This window comes from Gossypium hirsutum, chromosome D04 (assembly GCF_007990345.1).
Source record: "Gossypium hirsutum isolate 1008001.06 chromosome D04, Gossypium_hirsutum_v2.1, whole genome shotgun sequence".
NCBI lineage: Eukaryota > Viridiplantae > Streptophyta > Magnoliopsida > Malvales > Malvaceae > Gossypium > Gossypium hirsutum.
The window spans coordinates 56105825-56128421 of NC_053440.1; the positions used below are offsets into that span (position 1 = coordinate 56105825).

Sequence of the window (22597 nt, forward strand, 5' to 3'; positions counted from 1 at the left end):
TTCCTTCATAAGATGATCTCTGCTCCTAACTTGACTCTGAAAGTGGTGGAGCTGTTCATTATTACTACTTTCGTTTATGTTCAAGTGCTTGATCTGGATCTCACAATTTTGCAGCACCGTTTCTAGCTCTTCCAAGGAATGCACTTGTTGTCCCTCTTTTGCTTAACTTGTGCAGCGACCCACTACTCACTCATCCCTATTATACCTATCAGCTTCTTTGAAAAGGTTGGCACATTTACCGTTCTCGAGTAAACTCTATCCACTTGAAACTTTGAACATCGGAGTAAAGCCACATATTTTTCTATCGTAGGTACCAAATCGACATTCCCAAATGTGAAGCAACTGTAAGCAGGATTCCAAAACTGGGTGAGGGCTTGAAACAAATGTTTGTCTACCTTCTCATCAAGCAAATAAGGCAAGTCCCCATAATTTTCGTAAAATAACTGCCTAGCCTCATTATTCCATTGGTTCCAAATTTCTTTCAACTCCTGCAAATTGTTTTGAGTTACACTGATGCGAGTAAAACCCATAATTCCGATACATACCCATCGGCCAGGCTATCTCCCTTATCTTGCTGCGTTGTTTCAGACCAAGTTCGGACAGCCGCATTGTCCTCCACTTTATCAAGAAACCCTTTTTCCATGTCAAGCTTTCTATCTAGCAACCGAATCTGAACTGACGCCTTTTATGATGAAATGAAATGCCATGTCATGCAAACAAAATAAAACACAAAAGGTCAGTGTCATATAATAATATAAAATATAATCAAGAAACAGTAAAACACCTAATCGGATGTCTACTAGGGTTCAGTATAGTTCTACCTAGGGTGGATTCCTAAGGTTCATTATATGAAGTTTGGCTTCTAGGGTAAAGGTACCCGAACCAGCAGATTCCTCCATCCTCACCCATTATAGGCTCATATGGATCGAGTTCGGTTTAGGGGAATACATTTCCCTATGGCTGCACGGAGATGAAATCTCACGAAGACACAGGTACGGATGTATCCCGGAAACAATCCACTACCCTACACGGAGGTGAAAACCTCACGAAGGCGTAGCTTCTCACTCCCACTTAAAAGGGTAAAAATGTTCAACTCATGAAATGTACAATGCAAACAATATTTAAGGAATAAGATAATGAATGTGAAAGGATGTTATGATTTTTTTTTAAAAAATATTTTTCTCGACCGTAAGACAAAAATTAATCAACTTTGTGGCTCGACTCTCTTCTTTTTTTAAAAAAATTTTCCCAGTGGAGTCGCCAAGCTGTCGAAACCATTTTTTTGAAAACAAAAAATTTTAGGTTGCCGACTTTTAAAAAATGAAAATTGGGAGTCGCCACCAATCTTTTATTAAGGTGTGATTGGGTCACCTAAAATGACTTTGGTCTACGAATTTTAGAAAAATGGGTCCGGAAGTCGGTTACGTATGAGGAAGGATTAGCACCCTCATTACGCCTAAAAATTGGTACCTAGTTAATTAATTAATGTCTTAAGGTCGAAAATTTTAAAAATATAATCTTTAAAAACTTAAAACGTTGCATATTAAGACCCTTTTCAATTCAGAGAAGCAAAAATACCACACCCAATACGTTAGGGCACAACATTCTAATTTCCCCCAAAATGAATTAGGTCAGAATATTTATACAATAAAACTTTAAAATAACATCCACTCATCCAAGATTTAAGAAATCACACCCAATACGTTAGGGCACGATCCCTTTAGAATCCCAAACTCGGAATATTTCCTTTACTTTAAAAGAACATCCACTTATCCAAGATTTAAGAAATCACACCCAATACGTTAGGGCACAATTCCTTTAGAATCTCAAACTCGGAATATTTCCTTTATGATTTTTTTAAAAAAATCTTCATTTCGAGAAATCAATGCGTCACATCCAATACATTAGGACACAACGTGTTGGATTCCCAATAATGAGTTTTTATTTTTTTGATTGAAGAGAAATGCTCGATTGTCGGATTTAATGAAGAAAATCGAAACCCAATATGTTAGGGCTCAATTCCCTTGAAAATCCTAAATACGAACATTATCTCAATTTTAAAAAATTTCTATCTTTAAATTTGAGTAAAAAATGATGTAACGTGATTTTATACATACAAATGCTATAATAATAATAACAATAATAAATACATCATCGACATAAAAATAATATAAGCAAATGAATAAACGAAATAATTAAAAAAAGGTAATCCTTGACATGCAAAATATTAAATGTAAACACAATTATACAATGGATAGGATAGCAAACAAATAAATAAGGATCAAAAGTCGTATAATATACACATGAAAATTATGAAGATTAAAAATATACATATAATTTATAAATAAAATTTTGGGTTATAGAATTTATATATAAATACAATACATAATATACTTATGCAAATAAAGAAAAAATATAATTATACGTACATATATAAAATAATAAAAAATAGGTATATTTTAAAAAAGAAAAAGTGAGTATTTAATCATTAAAAAAAACGTAAATATATACATATAAATATGAAAATATTCATTAAAAAATATAGGAAAATATTCGTTTTAAAAAATATATACATGTACATATAAAAGGAATATACATAGATAAAAAAATTAAATAATGAGTACATTATCAAAATTAATTTTAAAAAAAATAAATATACATATATATACATATATAAATGTGAGAAAAATATAAATTAAAAATATGTGCATAAAATATACATTTATAGATTTTAAAAAAATAAAAATAAAAAAATGACTACGTTATTAATTAATAAAATAAATGAAAAGAACAAAAAAAGAAAAGAAAAACTAAATTGAATTGCAATAAAAAAACTGGGGTAAATCCGCAAATAAATAAAAGTAAAAGGATTAATTTGAACGCGCGAATTACATAGAGGGGCTGGAAGGGAAATTTTCCCTTCTCCTCTAAAACGACACCGTTCAACTTAGACCCAATTGAAATAAAAATAAATAAAAGGGTAAATTAAGAAAAATAAAAAAAACTTAATTACAAAAACATTAACAGGCGGAGGGGCTAAATAAAATAAATAAAATTCACAGTGGTATCACCTTCTCTCCTTTTTTAAAAATCATAAATAAGTAAAAAAAATAATCGAAAGAAAAAAATAATAAGCCACCTTTAAAAAAACTGACAATCGTTCTCTTTTTTATTCCTCTTCCCTTTTTCTCCTTTTTTTTTCTTTTTTTTACAATGAAGGGTGAGGCCTCTATTTATAGTTGAGCCTCCCCAAATCCAACGGTACAGATCAATTACATCAACAGCTGAGATTAAAGGGTATCTACAAATTAAATCTCTAAGATTACAAAATCATATATTCTAAGATTGCATATCATATCTAAGATTATATATCATATCTAATATTGCATATTATATCTAAGATTGCATATATCATATCTTGGATTGTATATCATATCTAAGATTGTATATCCTAAAAAATTATGTTTCCATATGTGAGCCCGAGCTAAAATTGGGTATTACATCTATGATTGCACTTCACAAAGCAATACTCTTAATTGAGTGTATGAATGAAGAAGAGGTGTTAATTTGTAAGCCTCCATGGAAGGGGGGAAGGGGAGATTATATAGGTGAATGAACCAACTCTACTGGCTCAAGAAAACAAAGAAAAGTAAGACATTTTATTTTTATGAAATTTAAATGTGGGGGAAACATGATGTGGCAATACTTTTTTTAGCTAATGACTCATTTTTATACTTCTTCATTAATTCAAAGGATTCCATTTTTTGAAAATCTTGTAAATATTTCTCTAACTTTTCTACTTTTTACTCCAAGGTATTTTGACTAGAGCAGCTATAACTATCATCATATTCCTCGTCATAGCTATCATCTCTACCATCCATATCAACATCCTCATCCTTTATATTTTCATTACCTACGCCTTCATGCTGACGATCATGCTCGAAATGGATGGATTCTTCCCTTCTACTCCTGGGATTTTACTCTTGGTTCGTCCTATTTGCTCTGCACTCCTCAATGAACTTTTCATTTCTTCCATCTACCTTTTTTTTCTTATTCATCTACTCCCAGATGAAATTATGTTTCTCTTCTCATCTCTTTTACTGGGAGGACATTTTCCCCTCCACACCTCGCATGTCTAGATATATTGTTGATTACTTAAATTTAAATTTATTATTATTAAAATTTATTATTAATATAAAATTATAATATTAAATAATTTATTAAAATAATAAATTATATTAATAATTTAGGGTTTAAACTTTAGAGTTTAATAATTTATTATATTATTAAATATAAATAATTATAATATTTGATATTAATAGTTTATGATTCATTCCCATTTAACATGTTTAAACGTTGGAAGAGTCCAATGAAAGATGCATCGAATTATATAACTGTATAGGCTAAAACAAAATTGCCACGATATGAAAGGAAAAGTTCGGGTGAGCTAAAATACAATATTTTCTTATTTAAGAATCGAGGAATCGAGGGAGGGAGAGTTATGTATGATTTTAAGTATGGTATAAAAAATGAGAAATTAAAAAGAAAATAAAGCAGAAATAAGAACTTAGTTAATATATATTAATATGAAGCTCCCCAGGCATTTCATTTTCTGTAGACCACCATGTGGAAGCCTTCACCCTTTTCTCTGGCATAAAGAGTGACCACAGCTCTCATATTTTGTCGAACAAACCTGCACCACTCCTCGCCATCGATGCGACACTCGTCTCTGTTACCTCTGCAACGAACTGTCAACTGTTGAGATCCCACTGTAACAGTTAATTCACTTGGAAGTGGATTGCCATTATAACTAAACTCCCTTTTTGCTGCATGTTGTGATGCAAGAACAACGCTCCCTATCTCCGCCATTTCTTTTTACAACACCGCAATAGAATATGTCTATGATTGCACTTCTCAAAGCAATACTCTTAATTGTGTGTGTAAGAATGAAGAAGAGGGGTTAATTTGTAAGCCTCCATGGGATGGGGGGGTATATAGATGAATGAACCAACTCTACTGGCTCGAGCAAACAAAGAAAAATCAGACATTCTTCTTCTAAAAAATGGTATATTTTAGCGAGAAAAAGGCTAAATATCTTACGACATCCTTGCATATACTGTAAATGTTTCCTTGTTTGGGTCATTGCGAGAACTAAAAAACTCAACGTTTAATACCTTAAAGTGCTTTTTTTACTTGGTCAAACAGCTAGCCTCAATTTGGTAGTGTGTTGCGCTGAGCTCTTTTTTTCATTCGATAGATCGAGAGAGAATCTGAGAGAGAACGAGACATGGCTCACCAGCTTGCTCGAAAGATGGTTAGTTTCGAAGCCATTAATTTATACTATTCTTATTGTTATCTTAAAGAGCAGGCCAGGTACTACTACACACCAAAACAAGGACTCTGCGTTTCAATTTTCAAACATTTTTTTTTATTAAACTATATATGTGTAAGTTATAGTATCGACAGACAACGTTTATAATTTCTACTAAAGGAAAAAGGGTTGAATAAAATTAGTTGTTTAATGGAAGGATCTTGCTACGTTGACGATTTGCAACTTCAACCACGTGCTTTGCTCGCTCTATAACCCAACCATGTTAGCCGCAAGGGTATTTATGACCATATATATATATGTGTGTACATATTGCACGATGGGTTCTCCTCTTCAGAACATGTTGTGAGAGCAAGAGAAAGTGAGTCACTAACTTTGACAAGAATGGTATAATCTAACAAAATCTAAAGACGTTGGAAAATGATTTTATGTTTGTAAGTTTAGAACGAATAATTTTTTTTTGTTTAATTTAGCTGTATCAAAATTTGATTCATTGAGTTATGAATTTTATTATTGTGAATGATGCTACATATTATAGAAGTTGTATACTTAACGTAATAGCTTCCGATTCCTTATCTATTTGAACTCAGATTTTTACTTACATCAAAGTATACGAGTCACGCATACATAATCCATCATCCACTCAAGATTAAGGTATGACACACTATGAACATTACAAGTGAATCAATCCACAAACAAATTTAGGATCTATTCTACTTTGGTCATGCATGTTGTATTGTTAGTCCAATCAGTCACATCTATATCTCTATCTTTTAGAAGTCATTCGCTCTGATACTCAAGACAAAGTATTTCCCCAATTAGCCTAAATAAACAATATATTAGTCTTTTAATTGATCTGCTCATTTCTGATTAGACTAAATACATGTTTAGGTTCATCTACAAATACAAGCCGTCTTTCCATATTACGATCCAACCATGTAATACCGCTTAGTTTTAGTTAAACATTAGATAACCAGTGAGTCAATATTTGCTTCCATTTTGTTTTGCGTGCAAAAATATTGAGAACAATATACAAAGGGTATTAATATAATAAATGAACATTTTTATTAAACGAATTTGTTCGAAAAATACACGTATACAAAATGAATATACTACACTTAGAACATCAGATCTAACACGGACATAATCCAAGTTCACATACATTGGCTCATAATGTTTTATGTTAAGTATACTATTAGTCAACTATTCAAAAGGATGTCGCAAAATCGGTTCTCAAGAGTGAACCATGTCAAAGACTCTGACATCAGACATCAGGTCCACAATAACCATCGAAACCACTTCAATCAGTTACTAGTCCATGGCCCTTTTCAACTTGGGGAATTGATATTTTGGGGTCATTCCCAATGGCAATAGCTCAGAAAAAGTTTATAGTTGTTATTGAGTACTTTATTAAGTGGATAGAAGCTAAAGCACTAGTAACAATCACATAAAAGCAGATAGAAAACTTCATTTAGAAATCTGTTATATATCGCTATGGCATCCCAAACCTCATTATTACCGACAATGGTACACAATTGCAAGAAAAATTTAAGGACTTCTACTCTAGTTTACATATATCATTGGCTCAAATTTTGGTAAAAAAGCCACAAACTAATGGACAAGCAAGGGCAGCCAACAAGAAAATCCTTCAAGGGTTAAAGAAGAAAGTTGGTGATGCGAAAGGAGCATGGGTGGATGAATTGTCAGGTATATTGTGGGCCTTAAGAACCACATCCCACACTGGGATAGGTAAAGTATAGCTTGGTATAATCGTTAGTAATACAGAATTATTGAATACGTTGTGAGTGATTTTTAGAAATTCTATGTTATACTATTGCAAGCAAGGGAAGCTCTGTTTAACTTGATGCTCGACATGGAGGTAGTAATCCCAGTAGAAATTGGACTCTAAACACATCGAATTATAACAGTCTTTCTTCTGAGCAACAATATTTCGTTTTTTTCTTCTGTTGCTGTTCCTTGGAAGGAATAGGAGACTTCTGATTTATTAGTTTACTCCTCAAAGCACTTAGACTTTGATTAACCGAATTTTTGATGGTTGAGTCTGAAGGCAGGGGCAGTTGAGGCAGAAATGGTGGAAGTAGGAGATAAAAACAGACATCTCAGATGTAGGAGGAGTTGAGGCAAGTGCAGTGGTTATAATGGGAGCAATAGGAACCTCAGGATTAACGAAGTACTTTTCATTATCTCCAGCGTGCAAACCTTCACCTTCGCATAAATCCTCTGCATGATAAAAAAAAATCACTATCAAATTATAACAAACAAGAAGATAATAAAAGTAATACACACTAGAGCTACTACTACAAGACCAATTAAAATTTTAACGAAGAACTCCATCAATAATATCATAGCCCGATGAAACACGTAATGAATGAATCTTGCCCTATATTCCTTTGGTTATTCATCTTTAATGCGAGTGCTTCACTTGATTATAATAGTTCGTTTGCCTAGAATATATAAAAACTTGCAAAAGTAAATACAACAAATTAGAAAGTTCGAAATAACACCTCCAACACTAGAGTGTGTATCAAAGCCTGCAGGAGATTCAATATCCATCCTATCTCCGCTTGAGGCAACTTTACCAATGAAAGGAAGAGGATGAATATCCCCTTTTCTCTTTGTGCGAACTTCCAAATTGGGTCCTTTGCTTTTTTCAGAGGGTTCTTGAGTAACATCAACAATTTTAACCCCTTAAACGGTCTCAGTGGCTGACGAAGATTTAGTCGCCTTTGCAATTTTCTGCCCTTTTTTAGCTCTTGGAACCTTCGCAGTAACATCGCTGCTTTCTCCTTTCTAAACTCGATATTCCCATTTACATTCAGGACCAAAAGCATAATCAGGTAACCAATTTCTGGGTTTTTTGCACAATCCCAAAAGAATCTCTGCTGTCACATTATTATCCCTGTATAGCCAAGCCTCATTACATGGCTTTACCTCATCGAGTTGAGTTTCGCCAAGAGAATTGAAGTCCACATCATCCCAACCATTAGGACTTTTCTCCATCAAGTAGAACTGCCAAACATTTCTCAGGCTGTGAACTTGCTAATATCTAATTAGTTGTCTTGCTGCAGCCTTTTCAATTGAGCCTCTTCTGTTGCATTCAAAAATCGAGGGTCCCAAGTGCATTTGTTAGTGGAAGGTTTAACCCAACCCAACCCAAAGGGAAAGGGAACTCCCCACAAGGTTGCTCAATTTTAATAAACTTATCCCTCGCCAAACGAAAATTGGTGGTAGTACTATCCACGATAGCTTTTCCTCCTCTTCAAGTGGTGAACATCACAAACCCCCTTTGATTACTCTCACTCGCAGGAGACACTATGTATATTCTCCTAATCACATTTACAAAGGGTTCTTCTCCATGCAATTGATAATCTAGGGAAAAAGCCATTAACGTCCACCAACCCATTAATTGATCAAGAATCATTCCATATGAACTCAAAATTTCAACCAAAAAAATGGGTGTAAAGGCAAATGGAATCTTGTTTCTATCACATATAAAGACAAAAGAAACCAGTTGTTTTCCCTTCTTTGATTATTCATCTCACTCAATTGGTGTTTACCCTTTACAGCCTCGAATCTATACCTAAAGTTATCAAAGCAGGTGATTCCCCTACATTCGAGCAATTTCCACATTTCCTCCACTGATGCAAAACATTCAAATTCCTCACTTTCAGTGGGAACACTAAACAATCTAGGGTCCATGTTTCACTGATATGACAAGAAATGAAAGAAATTCAAACCTACCAAAGAAAATTGCACCAGAAGCATAGATGAACAAGATTTCAGAAAACTCAGAAACAAACGATGGATTAAATCACAAACCCTTACTCCCCATTTATAAGTTCAAACAAAAACCCTTCAGCTACTTCAAAACTTATTAAGTAAGTGACAACGTGCTCATGCGTACATTATTTCCCTTATATAAAAGTTGCTCCAATTAGAGTTCAACACGTGTACCAAAAAGTAATCGTGATGACACTTTTATTGGAAACCTAACCGAGAAGCCGTAATTTATAGCACGTTTCAAGCAACTTCATCCTTAAATATATTTGAATATACAAACATGAATTGTTTTACCCCGCCATTAATCCTACGAACTTAGAATATTTTTTCAATTTTTCAAACATGAAACTCCAAATCTCAAACATCCTAGTATACAAATTAAAAATCCTCCGACAATACATAAAACATCAACATACACATCAAATTAACTATCCAAACTTATACTGTGAACTTCTCTAACAAGCTCACGAAGGTTATAAAATTATTAAGTGCCCTAACATGTCTTATTCTAAGACCTCACATCACCATCAATGTCAAATGTATCAAGTTAGACTTTCATGTTAACAATCTTAGGACACGTAGCTAAGTTTGTTCTCCATTATAAAAGGGTTGTGCAAACAGCTCACGTAGGACATTCCTTCTCCCTTTTCCTAAAAACTCTTTCTAAGAAATAATAATCTCTTCTAAAACTTCATGCTCCTCTCTTTGATTCTTCCTTCATCTTCTTCCCTTGTTCGCCTTACTAGTTAACAAGTTCAAATTATTTTTTGATTATTTTTTTTTCCTCAGACCCAAATTCAACCCATAAGTTTTAGCATATTCAATTTAGTTCATTCTCCATTTAAAGAGCCAGTCAACTCACACTATATGTAAGTGCCTAGAATATGCAACCTTGTCAGAAATCACCTTAACTACTCACGCTCTTTCTCACTTTTGATACGCTCAGCTTCCACTACTCATATAAGATACTTTGTGAGACGTCTTTGAAGTGACATCTGCTCGGGAGCCAAAGAACCCTCAATGAAAAGTATTATCCCCATGTAAAGGCTTTTTTCTTGACTTCTATAGAGAATCATTAAACAATTCATAGAACGGATGGCGCTACAATTGATGAAGATAAATACCTGCAAGCTCATAAGAGAATTGTTAGTATTATGCATAATATTATACGAAACTCTCCACGAAAACCCCAATACATAGATAATACATTTTGTAAAGTAGTTCGTCACCTTTAAATCAACAACATTTAAAAAAAAAAAGTTCTATCTCCTCTCAACATTAAAAAGTGTCTTATCAATTAAAATAATAGTTTGAGTGAAGGGTAAACTACAAAAATGATCACTTTTGTTTGCCTTAAATTACATATTAGTCACTTATGTTTGAAATGTTACGTTTTAGTCACTTATGTTATTGTTTTGTTACGAAGTGGTCACTCTACCGTTAAACTCCGCTACCTCCCTAACAGCAGTCCTACATGGCAGTCTAAATGGGTTTTAAATGCCAACTTGGATGTCTAGTTGCTAGGATAAAAATAGGTTTTTAATTAAATAAATTTAATTTGGACTACCACACGTAGGACATCCAAGTTGGCATTTAAAACCCATTTGGTCTGCCACGTAGGATCACTGTTAGGGAGGTAACAAAACTTAACAGTAGAGTGATCACTTCGTAAGTGATTAAAACATAACATTTCAAACATAAGTGACTAATATATAATCTAAGGTAAATAAAAGTGACTATTTTTGTAGTTTACCCTTTAAGTGAATGAAGGTAAGAAATGTAGAAGTGGCGCGTGAAGTAAATAAGCTAGATTTTATGATAGAAATAATGATTTCACCTCCAAATCAACGTGGAAATGTGTAATTCTATTTTTCTCCGTTTTCCGGATAAGGTAAACATCTGGGTCCCACCGGCAAAGGACGATTCAGACAAAGACAGACCCTTTGTTCCCCTCATAATTGGTTACTGTCATCTCACGCGCTTCTTAAATGCGTCCGCCCGGTCAATTCACTATGGAACGCCGTGTATGATAAGCAAAATCCCCCCCTTTTTACCTTAAGGGATTTGAATTCCCCATCCCACCTCAGCTTTCCACAACACTCAAATTTCATTATATTTATGGCCAAACAAACCAAACATTTACCAAATCTGTGCCAGGAGCTGACATTGCGCACGTGACATGCCATGTCATGTCTATTTGCTGCTAAATCCTTTATTTTTCAAAATTATTGTACCATTTTTCTTTTATTGAATTTATACTAATTTGCTTCAAGGGAGGGAAAGGACTTTAGACCCCTTTATTTTGTATAATAAAATTGCATGTTAGAGTTTTTTTAAAATTTAATAATTTAATTTCAATAATTTTATATAAAATTTATGATTTTGGTCTTTAAAATTTTATAATTTTATATCAACTCTTAATACATTGTGTGTGTGTTTTTTATCTTATCTCATGCTTCTGAAGTTGGTATGATTATCAGGTGAAATTAATTATTTTTTCAGGAGAGATTAGGATTAAATTGTATAATTAATTTTATTATTTTAATAGTTTAAATTTTTATAATTTTTAAAGAAAGTCATAAATATAATTTTACCATGTATTTATGAATTTTAAAAAGTCAAACCATAAATTTACCATTTTTTGAGGAAGCACTACAAAATTTTAACGAAAATTACTAATGTATCATTAATTGATATGAAAATTATAAATAAGAATTTTTAATTTTCAACTCTTTTTTTTTCTTTTTGTGATAAAAACAAACAGGAAGATTACATTAATTTAATTCAATTTTAGCAATACGATCTACTTTGAAATTATCTTTGCGAGGTATATGTTCAAGCTTCCATTGATCAATATTCAACAAGTGCCGCTGAAAACGTCTAAACTCTACGTATATTCCTAAACCCTTAAATTAAAAGATAATATGCACTTAAGCGTACTCAAACCTACTCATTTCATTAAAGCTCAATTACCATATTTTGAATCTATTTTTCAAAAATGAATGAATGAATTTATTAAATCAAAATCCAAACCCAATTATCTTTTATTTTTAAAATTAAATAACTTCTTTGATAAAAAAATTGTAGAAATTTAAAATCGGAAAAATAAATCACAAGAATTTGGAATTCAAAATTAAAAAAAAATAGAAAATTGAAAAATAGACTGTTGAAAAAAATGAAAAAATTGTGAAATTGATTAATTAGGGTCCATTAAAAAGAAGGCGGTCAAATTGGTCGTTGCCACCTGCATGTTTATAATTATAGAGGTTTCCCACATGTGTTTGCTGGAAGTACATAAACGGGCTCTGTCAATGGTGACAATCATGATGCATGCTTCTTTTTTTGTTGGTAAAACTTACTTTTTTACTACTTTTGGGGGTAAAAAAAGAAAAAGAAGTGAAACTAAAGCTTATTTATTTGCTTCCAATTTTAAGTTTTACACTAAATTTACTGTAAAGTCAGTAAAAAGTAAAAAGTGGAAAGTTACTGGGAACAGAAAGAAAGAAGGGAAAAGAGAATTAAATGTCTTAAATATCATTTGATTTTGATGGCAAATGTATTTTTATATAATGGTTAATTTAACCAAAGGTCCTCATGTTATGATTCAAATTCTAGATTAAACCAAAGCTTTTAAGATGTTTTAATTGAGTCCTTTTCTTTTTGGGTGATACAAATAAGATTAAACAGAAGCGGTCTTCTATCACAAACCATCTTAACTAAGGTATCAGCGATCTTGTTCTCTTCCCAAGAAATGTGTTGGATACGCCAATGATGCACTTTTATTGGGAGTTATTGAATTCTTCTAATCAAAGTTGACTTGTGAACTCCTGCAGATTCTTTTTAAACGACAACAATAACCTCAAAATTATCTGTTCAAATCTCCGATACAATGTAACTCGCAATTCAACATTCAAAACAGAACAACAGCCCAGATATCTGCAGTACCCAAGAATCATTTAATTGGATCCTTCAAAGTATTACTTAATCATGGTAAATAGAGGAGTCAAAATGTGGGTGAATAATAATTTGTTCTGCCAAATACTGTGACTGACACAACTTGATTTTGGAATGTGGAAATAATGGAATGGAAGGAAAAGTAAAAGGGAGGTCTTTATCAACAATATTTTAATATTATTTTTTAAATAATAATATTTTAAAACAAAAAGGTAAAAGAGAAAAAGAAAGAATCAAACAAAAACAAAGGAAGAGAGAATCATGAAGGTGACCACTGGCTTAAACTAGCCACTCTGGCACCCACTATTCTTGATTTAATGCTATTATAATTTTTTTTACATTTTTAATTATTAATAATCGATTGATATGAATATTATTGTTAATATAAGGAAACGTAGATTTGAGTGTACTAAAATATATTATCTTCTTTTTTACAAATTGAAAAAAGAAACTATAGGTAATTCTAAACATGTAACGCAGTTTGAACTCTTGTTAATACTTTAATAATATTTGTTGTGATTTAAATAGTTTTGAAGATATGGGTGGGATTTGTGTTTGTTATTAATTGAATTTATTAATGAATTAGATTAGATGATTATCTGTTAATTTCAAGAGTTTATTTTCTTTTCATTTCTTTCATAAAGCAAAGAAAGTGGGTCCAGGTGGGTTTTGTCTGGCTGATTAGTGTTTGTGAATTATAATAATACTAAATAATATTTTATGGTTAAAATATGCCATAAGTTTATGCGCTTTTAAAATTTTAAAATTCAGCCCCTATATTTTTATTTTTAGATTTTAAAATTTAAATCTAATTATTAACATTTTTTATTAAATTCGTTTATGTGACATTTTAAAATGTAAAAAAATCACTCTGTAATTATATAATAAAAAAATTATTAGTGTTAATAGTTAGAATTTAAATTTTGAAATCTCAAAAGGGACTAAAATCATAAAAATAAAAATATAAGAATTAAATTCTAAATTTTCAAAAAAAATAAAATTTATCGCATACTTTAACCATTTTTTTTTTGCTATTTTTTTTGTTTAAATATAATAATAAGGAAAGGTAGAATGATTTGATTTGGGCACCCCCACCTCCAAAGGGGTTTTTTAAATTTTGGCAAAAGATGAGAGGACAAAATTGTACTTTAGCAAAGACAAAAGATTATATATATATATATATATATTAAATTTAAATAATCAAGAGAATATAACTTTAGAAAAGGAAAGTCTAAATTTATTATGTTTTTGTTACAAGAATATGTGATCATATGAATATGAAGATGCAAGGGTAGGCAGTGGCCGTGGCCCGGTAAATTATCGATTTAGCTTTTTGCGTTTAAAATCTTAAGAAATTTTATGGAATTTTTATCTGATGCATTGATAATATATAAATTCATCCCTTATTTATGAAGTAAATGAATATAGTTTGAAATCAAGAAAAGGAATTTATTTTTAGAAATTTAAATGAATATCGATTAAGATTTTTATCTGATATTTAAATTCTATTATTCTCTTTCTCTTCTTATAATAATAAGGTAAAGTTCAAATAATCATCGTGACTAACAAAACTCGAACCCAGACCATATCTGAGACGATAAAGATTCTCTTTCTCTTCTTTATACTATGATATAAGTCGCCAGGTTATGAAAAGAAGGGGTAGCCATTTGTTTACTTAATTAAAAGAATTGTGGGTTGGGTTAAAGGCTATGAGTTGTCTTAAGATGCTTCCCAGCTTGCTGATTGCATATTCTGTAATAGTTTTGTATTTATTAAATTAATTTTATTAAATATATATTATTAAAATTTTATACAAAATTGTGAAATCAACCTATAAACTCTGTTAATTCACCATTAACATATTTTCTCTCAAGTTTGATAAGATCACTTGTTGAAGAAGAGAGGATTTCATAGACCTATGAGTTGGATTAGCTTTGAGGGACTTAAAATTAAATTTTGGAATCATATTATCTAAAGTTTAGATCAATTCTAATTTAAGTTATTTTCTTTTTTTTTTCCTGAAGAAAACGAACTACTATATCATGTTAAAAAATAAAAAGCACCCCTCGCTTTGTCTTGTTGAAACATATCTGAGACTTCATTAGGGATGACATTAAGGATTTGTAGACTTGATTTCCAAGTGAGACTCAATTTCGCCAAGTGATTAGCAATTGTGTTATCTTCTTTAGGTATATACCTCAACCACCACTGACCTTCAGCTTTCAAAAGTCGTCGTACCCTTCTAAGCACTGTAATACCTGAATCTTCCAACTAATTTTCAAACAAGGCTTTGATGACTTTAGGATTATCAGATTGAATTGTAATTTTTTTTCTTGATTCAAGTTATTTTAAAATATTTAATAGAATTATTTTAGATTTGGGTCATTTTGAATTAAAGTCTTTAGGGTTTAAAACTCAATTTTTTTGAGGGAAACTAAGGTATCTTTTATGCCCGCTTTTACGGTACATAGAGAATGGTTCTTTTGGAATTCACGATTGTCCCTCCTAATGATGTCATTTTCAAAGTTCTAACTCGTAAAACTCGATTTTTTTAGCATAGCAATAAGTGTCCTCATCTATTTTATAGATTAAAATTAATAATGTTGAAGCAATAGTTGTATAAGTAAAACCCAAAATATTAATGAGTGAAAGATTCAAATTTTATCCAAATAGATTAAAAAAAATCCACTAACAATTTTTACATAATGTTATTCACAAAATAAAGCTTGAATGAACTCAAAGGACAAAATAGGAATTTCACATTATGTAAATTCATCATCGAAGGGCTTATTTTAACATTCCTTTATAGGACCCCATGAGTAGACTTTTGCTATAACTTTCTGCCCCCCCACACATCTGCTTTTATCTAAAGCCACCCTCTCTCTCTCTCTCTCTCACACACACACACAAAGAGCTCAGAGACAACAGTCAATCACAAAACAAAACAAGCCCCACAATCAAAACTCTTTTTAGTCCTAAAGAAAAACATCTCTCTCGAGAAACCAAAAAAATTGATGATGGATCAGCTTTTAAACCCCAAAACACTTCCACTATTAAAATAAAAATCCAACCTTTTTATTTTTATTTTTTCTCAGAACACCCCACCAGAATGGAACCTACATATTCTCAGAACAATAAGCAAACCAACAATAATACCAATTTGGTCTCTTTTGATGGCACCACCACCACATCTTCAGCTCCTTCTTCTACTAGCAACAACAACAATAGCCCTTTTAATATAACCTCCATATCTCACCTTCACCGCCGTCTTCTTCATCCTACTACTTCTTCAACAGCCACCGTTATAACCACTGCAACGCCGCCTCTTTCTTCTTCTTCTTCTTCCTCCTCTTCCACTACTAAGACTAACCCTGCTCAGCCGGTTGATGCTTCACTAGCTATTGCTACCAGATCTAGCGCTTCCCTTAACATCGATGATTCTACAAAGAAGAATCAACCCAACTTGCCACCGTCGTCGAACCCACCGGCGAAACGGTCCACTAAAGACCGTCACACGAAGGTGGATGGTCGGGGACGGCGTATAAGAATGCCTGCAGCTTGTGCAGCTAGGGTTTTTCAGTTGACTAGAGAGTTGGGTCATAAATCTGATGGTGAAACGATTGAATGGCTTTTACAGCAGGCTGAGCCGGCGATCATTGCAGCCACCGGAACTGGTACTATACCGGCCAATTTTTCGACTCTTAACGTTTCGTTGAGAAGTAGTGGGTCTACGCTTTCAGCTCCACCGTCGAAATCTGCTCCTCACTCGTTCCATGGTGCTTTAGCTTTGGCTTCTCATCATCACCCATATGAAGAAGGGTTTGCTCATAGCGCTTTGTTCGGTTTCCACCATCAACAGCAACAGCTGTTAAGGGCAGGTCAAATAGCTGAAACTTTACCTGCAGGTGGCAGTGGTAGCGGTGGTGGTGGGAATTCAAGTGAGAACTATATGAGGAAGCGTTTTAGGGAGGACTTGTTCAAGGATGATAACCAACAACAAGGAGAAACCGGTGACGGCGGTGGAAGCGGAGACGGTGACAGTGGCGGTGATGGATCCTCCATTAAGGCTTTTAAAACTGGCTTACCTCAATTGCATAAGCCATCAAATATCTTACCTGCCACTGCCATGTGGGCAGTGGCACCAGCTCCCAGCAGTACAACTGGAAGTACGTTCTGGATGCTTCCGGTTGCTACTACTGGTCCCTCAATTCTAACAGCCGCATCTGGAGCGGGTTCATCCGAACCCCAGATATGGCCGTTCGGAACGGCGAGTGGCAACACATTGCAAGCACCCTTACATTTTGTACCAAGAATTAACCTTCAAGGGGACCTAGAGTCCCAAGGTGGTAGAGCCAGCCCTCTGCAATTAGGTTCCATGTTATTGCAACAACAACATCAACCGTCTCAACACCTCGGGTTAGGGTTATCGGAATCTAATTTAGGAATGTTGGCCGCTCTTAACGCCTATTCTAGAGGCGGTCCGAACATTAATTCCGACCAAAATAATCCCATGGAGCATCATCAACAACAAGGTACAAATAGTGGAGATGAAAACCCAAATAATTCTCAATGATGTGGTTAGTAGGCAAAAACTTTAATTCCCATAGTTGAGATGCTTTTCAATTTTTGTTCCCTTCAAGAAAATACATTTAGTTTTATAAATATGGGGAGAAATTAAGGTTCTAATTAGCTACTATACCCTTCTTTTGTGTTCTTTGTTTTGATTTGGTTAATTTATGGTTTTCATTCTTCTACCCTATTCAATTTTGAAATTTAGTTCATATACTTTCGTTTGGCATAATTTAGTCCCTATTTTCATAAGGCTGTCCTTATGTTTTTATTTCAAGGAATTTAGTTCCTCTACTTTTTTAAATCCAAAATTACAAGTCTAATTTAAATATTGGTTCATTAGAAGTGAACAATTAGATTTAAATTTAAGAAGAATTCAGAGACTTGGATCATATATAAACTTTTTTATAATGTCATTCATTAGTTTAAGTAATTATTCTGGGTAAAATTAAGATGATTATTTTTTCTTAAAAACATACTTCCATGTCAAGGTGATGAGTTGGAAGTGGTGGTTTTAAGAAAAGTCTAGATCATTATTTTAATTGTTTAAACTAATTAATGATGTTATAAAAGAGAAAGAATCAAATTATGCTAAATTAAAATTCATGAATCGAATCCCGAATTTGAGCATACCAAAGAGGTTAAAGTCGTAATTTGACCTTTTTATTTTGGATTTATGAATCTTTATAGCTGGAGTTTGGTAGTAAGCAATTTCAGGTGTAGTCCAAAGGGACTTAATTGGGAAAATGACAGAGTTGTTTGTATAGTAAGATATTTTTATTTATTTGTGTTTAAACAATGTTATTACATCCTTTGTTTGTACGTATTTTTAATTTGTTGTAAATCTTTCTCTCTCAGTTCGGGAAATTTCGTAAATGGACCCTGAAGTTTGAATGAATTTGAGTTCGATTTACTAATACAAGTTTGAGGTTTAGGGTTTTTAGATCGGATCATTACAAGCCCAAATCATTTCAACTTCCGTTATTTGTTCAATGCATTTCATATTCAAGTTGTTCTAGTTTTAGATTAGCTTTGGGTTTAAAGAAAATTGAACGAGTCCTCAACATTTACCTCTTTTGTCATTTTAGTTTTAATTTCTTTTTGGATCGTTTTCATTTTTAACCTTCAAACTTTTGTAATAAATTTATTTTTTTAGATGAAAAAGTTAACTGAACTGTCAATCCTTATGTACTTTATAAAAAGTATTAAAAAATTTAACAAATTAGTAAAACTCTTCACTTTTTATTCACGTCAACTATGAAGTACGACACGTCAATTACGTTTAAATTTTAAGACTTTTTCGTTAAAAAACAATTTAACTAAAATTTAAATATATATGTCAAAATAATTAAAAAAGAAAAATCGGTACCAAAGTGAAAATAATTAAACATCAAAAAGTGCCATTATGCCTTTATTATTATATTAGTACGATCATAACCTTCTAAATGGGGAAATTAAAATGTCATTATTTTCCTTTTGGTGGCGGGGGGCTGTGTCTGCCTCTTTCTTTTTTCAGGTATGGAATAACAAAGTTGTGTACCATATTGGAATAAAATAATCCAAATTAAAATTATGTACACCTCAACATAATTATATTTTTAATAAATTTACGTTTCGATAATTTGATTTTAAAAAATATTCGAAATATTTTATTTAAGTCACTAAGTTATTATATATATTTTCAAATCTGACTGACAAGCTCCAAGCGATAATTTGATGATCGATATTATAGATCAATACCCATCTATGATTAGAAGAGCATACCTTACATGCAGGTCAATCAGACGATTAATGTCGAAGATTAAAAGGAAAAAAATTGCTTGGAGTTTACTTTGCAGATTCATGACGCTTAAATGTGCTCCTTAAAGAAAATGAACTATAGAAGACAAATGGAACGAGACCTTTCAATTGATGTAGACGGTATGATCAAAAAAGATCATACAACAATGATTTTAACATGCTGATGATATAATGAAAACTTTCAAATAATTTAACAATAATCTGAAATGCAAGCTAATTGCTTCAAATCAACATACACAATTTCATTCCTTTCATTCAAATAATGTCAGGTAAATCATGTAGCTCAGACTCTTCAAATTTTCTTGAAGTAATCGTGTCTAACGTTCTGTGTCCTACATATGAATATAGAGATACGACAACCGTCTCACACCCGATTCCAAGTAAGATAACTTTAAAAGTTTATATAAAACCCACATTTTTGGTAATCTCATAAGAGGGGCAGAAATCAATGATAAGTATAATGTTTTTACACTTCATTTCTGCAAATTTTTATGTACACAACACAAAGATACAAAAGAAATGAGATAAAAAAGTTCGAAAGCGTCTTTTTTTTCGGTCGAGCTTGTGGAAATGGACTTACAGGTCAAGAAGGTAGGAGAGCATGGTCAGAATCTGTTATAGTGTTTTGTTGTCTTGTGTTCGTTCTCGGGATTCCGATGGGAAGAGGGACAAGACCCGCATCCTAGAGAAGAAATAAACACAAAAGTTATCGATTTTAAAACCAACCATGTTGAGGAGGAAGTGGAAATGAATAATATGGTTAGCTTACAATAAAGTGTCAGCTGCGTAAAATACTGGAACCTTCCCCAATTGTGCACCGGTAAATCTCCTTCTTCGAGTGGAAATAACCTGCTCGGCTTCTGTGCCTGTTGCAGTAAGAACAAACTGAAAGACATGCACGTTAAAGACAATCCAATGATCGGGAAACCGAAATTCAATAATCACCAAAAGAACAAGAGAAGGGGCCGAGATGAACCAGAGGGAAGAGTACAGCCATAAACCCATATCCCACGAGAGGTGGGAAAAAGAAAATCGCTAGAACACAAGGACTTCCTGAAAATCCCATTAGAACATCAGTGATCTCGAACGTGATATTAAAAACACAAAGTTTCTCGGGTTCTTTTCACTTCCATAACAAGCAAACTCAAAGAGAAATCAATTACCGAAACCAGCAAAAAATGCCCAATTAGTTTCAAAAAAATCCAATCTTTTCTCCAGGCCCCATTCAGTAAAGTTCCATTTGTACCTACAAAGATTAGAAGTTATTTCACCATTATCTTAGCTTAGACTAAGAGCAAAAAGATTTGAGACGGAAAATACTTGTTTTACCACGTACTCGAAACAGTAATACGCGTACATCCAAGAAAGAAGTACAAAATTGAGTGCCTTCCCAATGTAAGGTATAAATCCTGTGGCATAAACCTACATATATCGTAAAAGATGCAAGTCATCATCTCAAAATATATATAGATGACTTCATACATGGAAAAACAAGTTTAAAAAAAAAAAAAAAACTATACGAGATAGGCAATAATTTTACCTCGAAGAAAAAGAAAGTTAAAAGAAGCAACGAATACACCTGCTCCCCTATTCCAATCATGATCCTGTAGGAAAACATACAATGAAAACCGGACTTAACACACCTATACGAAGTTTAATTGTTTGTTTAAGAAAAAGCGCCCACGGTCATCAGTACCCTCCGAGGCCAGCAGGCCTAGCTGCATGCACTTTGCTGTCTGAGGTCAACGTATCGTTTTGTTTCAAGGATTCCACCGTAGAAGGCCTGGATCTCCCCATTGCAGCAAAACCATGTGTAGCAATGTCATTGTACCTGGATGTTTTTACAAAATAGGTTTATGTTCAACAAATAGTACTAATCCGGTTCAAAATGTTGCATCGGAGAATATAAAAGCAGAACGGACAAGAACGCACCATAGATTGCTCAGAATAAAGCTGAATACATATAAGGGATAGAACCAAAATACCTGCAGATAAAAAATCAAATATGTAATAATAATCAGTTCAAGTAAGTGTTCATAACAAGACAAAAACCGCAAGACATGATACGGTTTGTGATAAAGAGTACTGTTAGTTATATCAATGAAACATAGAGCACGCAGTTCCCGACCAAATGGCGGGGATAATGAGATGATAACAGCAGTCACGAAGTTGATCTGGGAGAAAGCAGCAATGACTAGTTTTATGGTATTGTTGCAGGGTACGGTCACGATTATAGGACGTTTTGGGATTCGTTTCTTTCGATCAACTTCCTCGGCTAAGTACTCAAATAGCTACGGTATGACAATCAAACTTTACTAAAAGCACATAATGATTATAAATTACTTCTTAAGCCGCATCGATAGGGGAAATTTGCAGGATTTGCATCATATGCACAAATCAACACAATTCCATTAAACCAAACATTAGCATCTCAAATTCATATGAATGCTATATATATATATATGACTGCCATCAAATTGGAACTGTTTCTAGGATTGTATATATGGTAAACACTTACATAGAATAGTTGTATGAGGAAGCCACGTAAGAAGGAATAAAATTTGAAGACACCATGGAATTCAGACATTGCTTCACAACTGGTTTGTGAGTAATGATCAGGCAATATCCATTGTAGTGTTGGGATAACTACTGAATTTAGGACAAACAAACTGAAAAATACAACAAAATTAACCCAAATTACGCATAAATCATTAGCTAATCATCAATTATGAAAATTAAAAAATAAAATTCTCAGCTTCACCTTCCTAAGAATATGAAGCCATTTAAAAGAAAACACTGTCCCGTTCTAATCATAAGCTTCTTCGACCTGCAAAAAAAAAAAACCCCAGATTTTGTTTACATCAAAAAAGAAAAATAAAGTGATTAATTAACCAAAAAAGAAGAAAGAATTAGAAACCTGCGACAAAGAACGATAACTCTGTGAAGACAACAAGCTTCTCTGAAACCCTCTGCCCATAGAATCAAAGCTTGCTTTAATTTAGTCTTCAAAGCTTCAATTAATGGTTTAATATCTTCCATCTGTGTTTTCTTTTTAATCGATAATCAAAGAGAGAAGGAAGGGCTTCCAGTGTGACGACGTTTGAAAGACGAGACAAAGGCTTTAGCTTTGATAGACTTATAAAG

At 32.9% G+C, this 22597-nt stretch overlaps 2 protein-coding genes across 2 annotated transcripts; one reads left to right on the forward strand and one right to left on the reverse strand.

Moving 5' to 3' along the window:
- The first annotated feature begins 15821 nt into the window (after nt 1-15821).
- On the forward strand, nt 15822-17838 carry LOC107898697 (transcription factor TCP8). Its single transcript, XM_016824216.2, has one exon. It carries the CDS (start codon nt 16194-16196, stop codon nt 17655-17657), a length of 1464 nt encoding a protein of 487 aa, XP_016679705.2. The 5' UTR covers nt 15822-16193; the 3' UTR covers nt 17658-17838.
- A 1848-nt stretch (nt 17839-19686) lies between these two features.
- LOC107898695 (protein EI24 homolog) lies at nt 19687-22549 on the reverse strand. The gene is made up of 11 exons (XM_016824213.2): nt 22371-22549; nt 22215-22280; nt 21972-22122; nt 21386-21438; nt 21150-21284; nt 20994-21057; nt 20790-20875; nt 20617-20699; nt 20430-20506; nt 20223-20338; nt 19687-20135 (listed from the first exon to the last, which is right to left on the reverse strand). The coding sequence occupies exons 1-11, from the start codon at nt 22490-22492 to the stop codon at nt 20069-20071; spliced, it is 1020 nt and encodes a 339-aa protein (XP_016679702.1). The 5' UTR covers nt 22493-22549; the 3' UTR covers nt 19687-20068.
- Nucleotides 22550-22597: the final 48 nt, after the last annotated feature.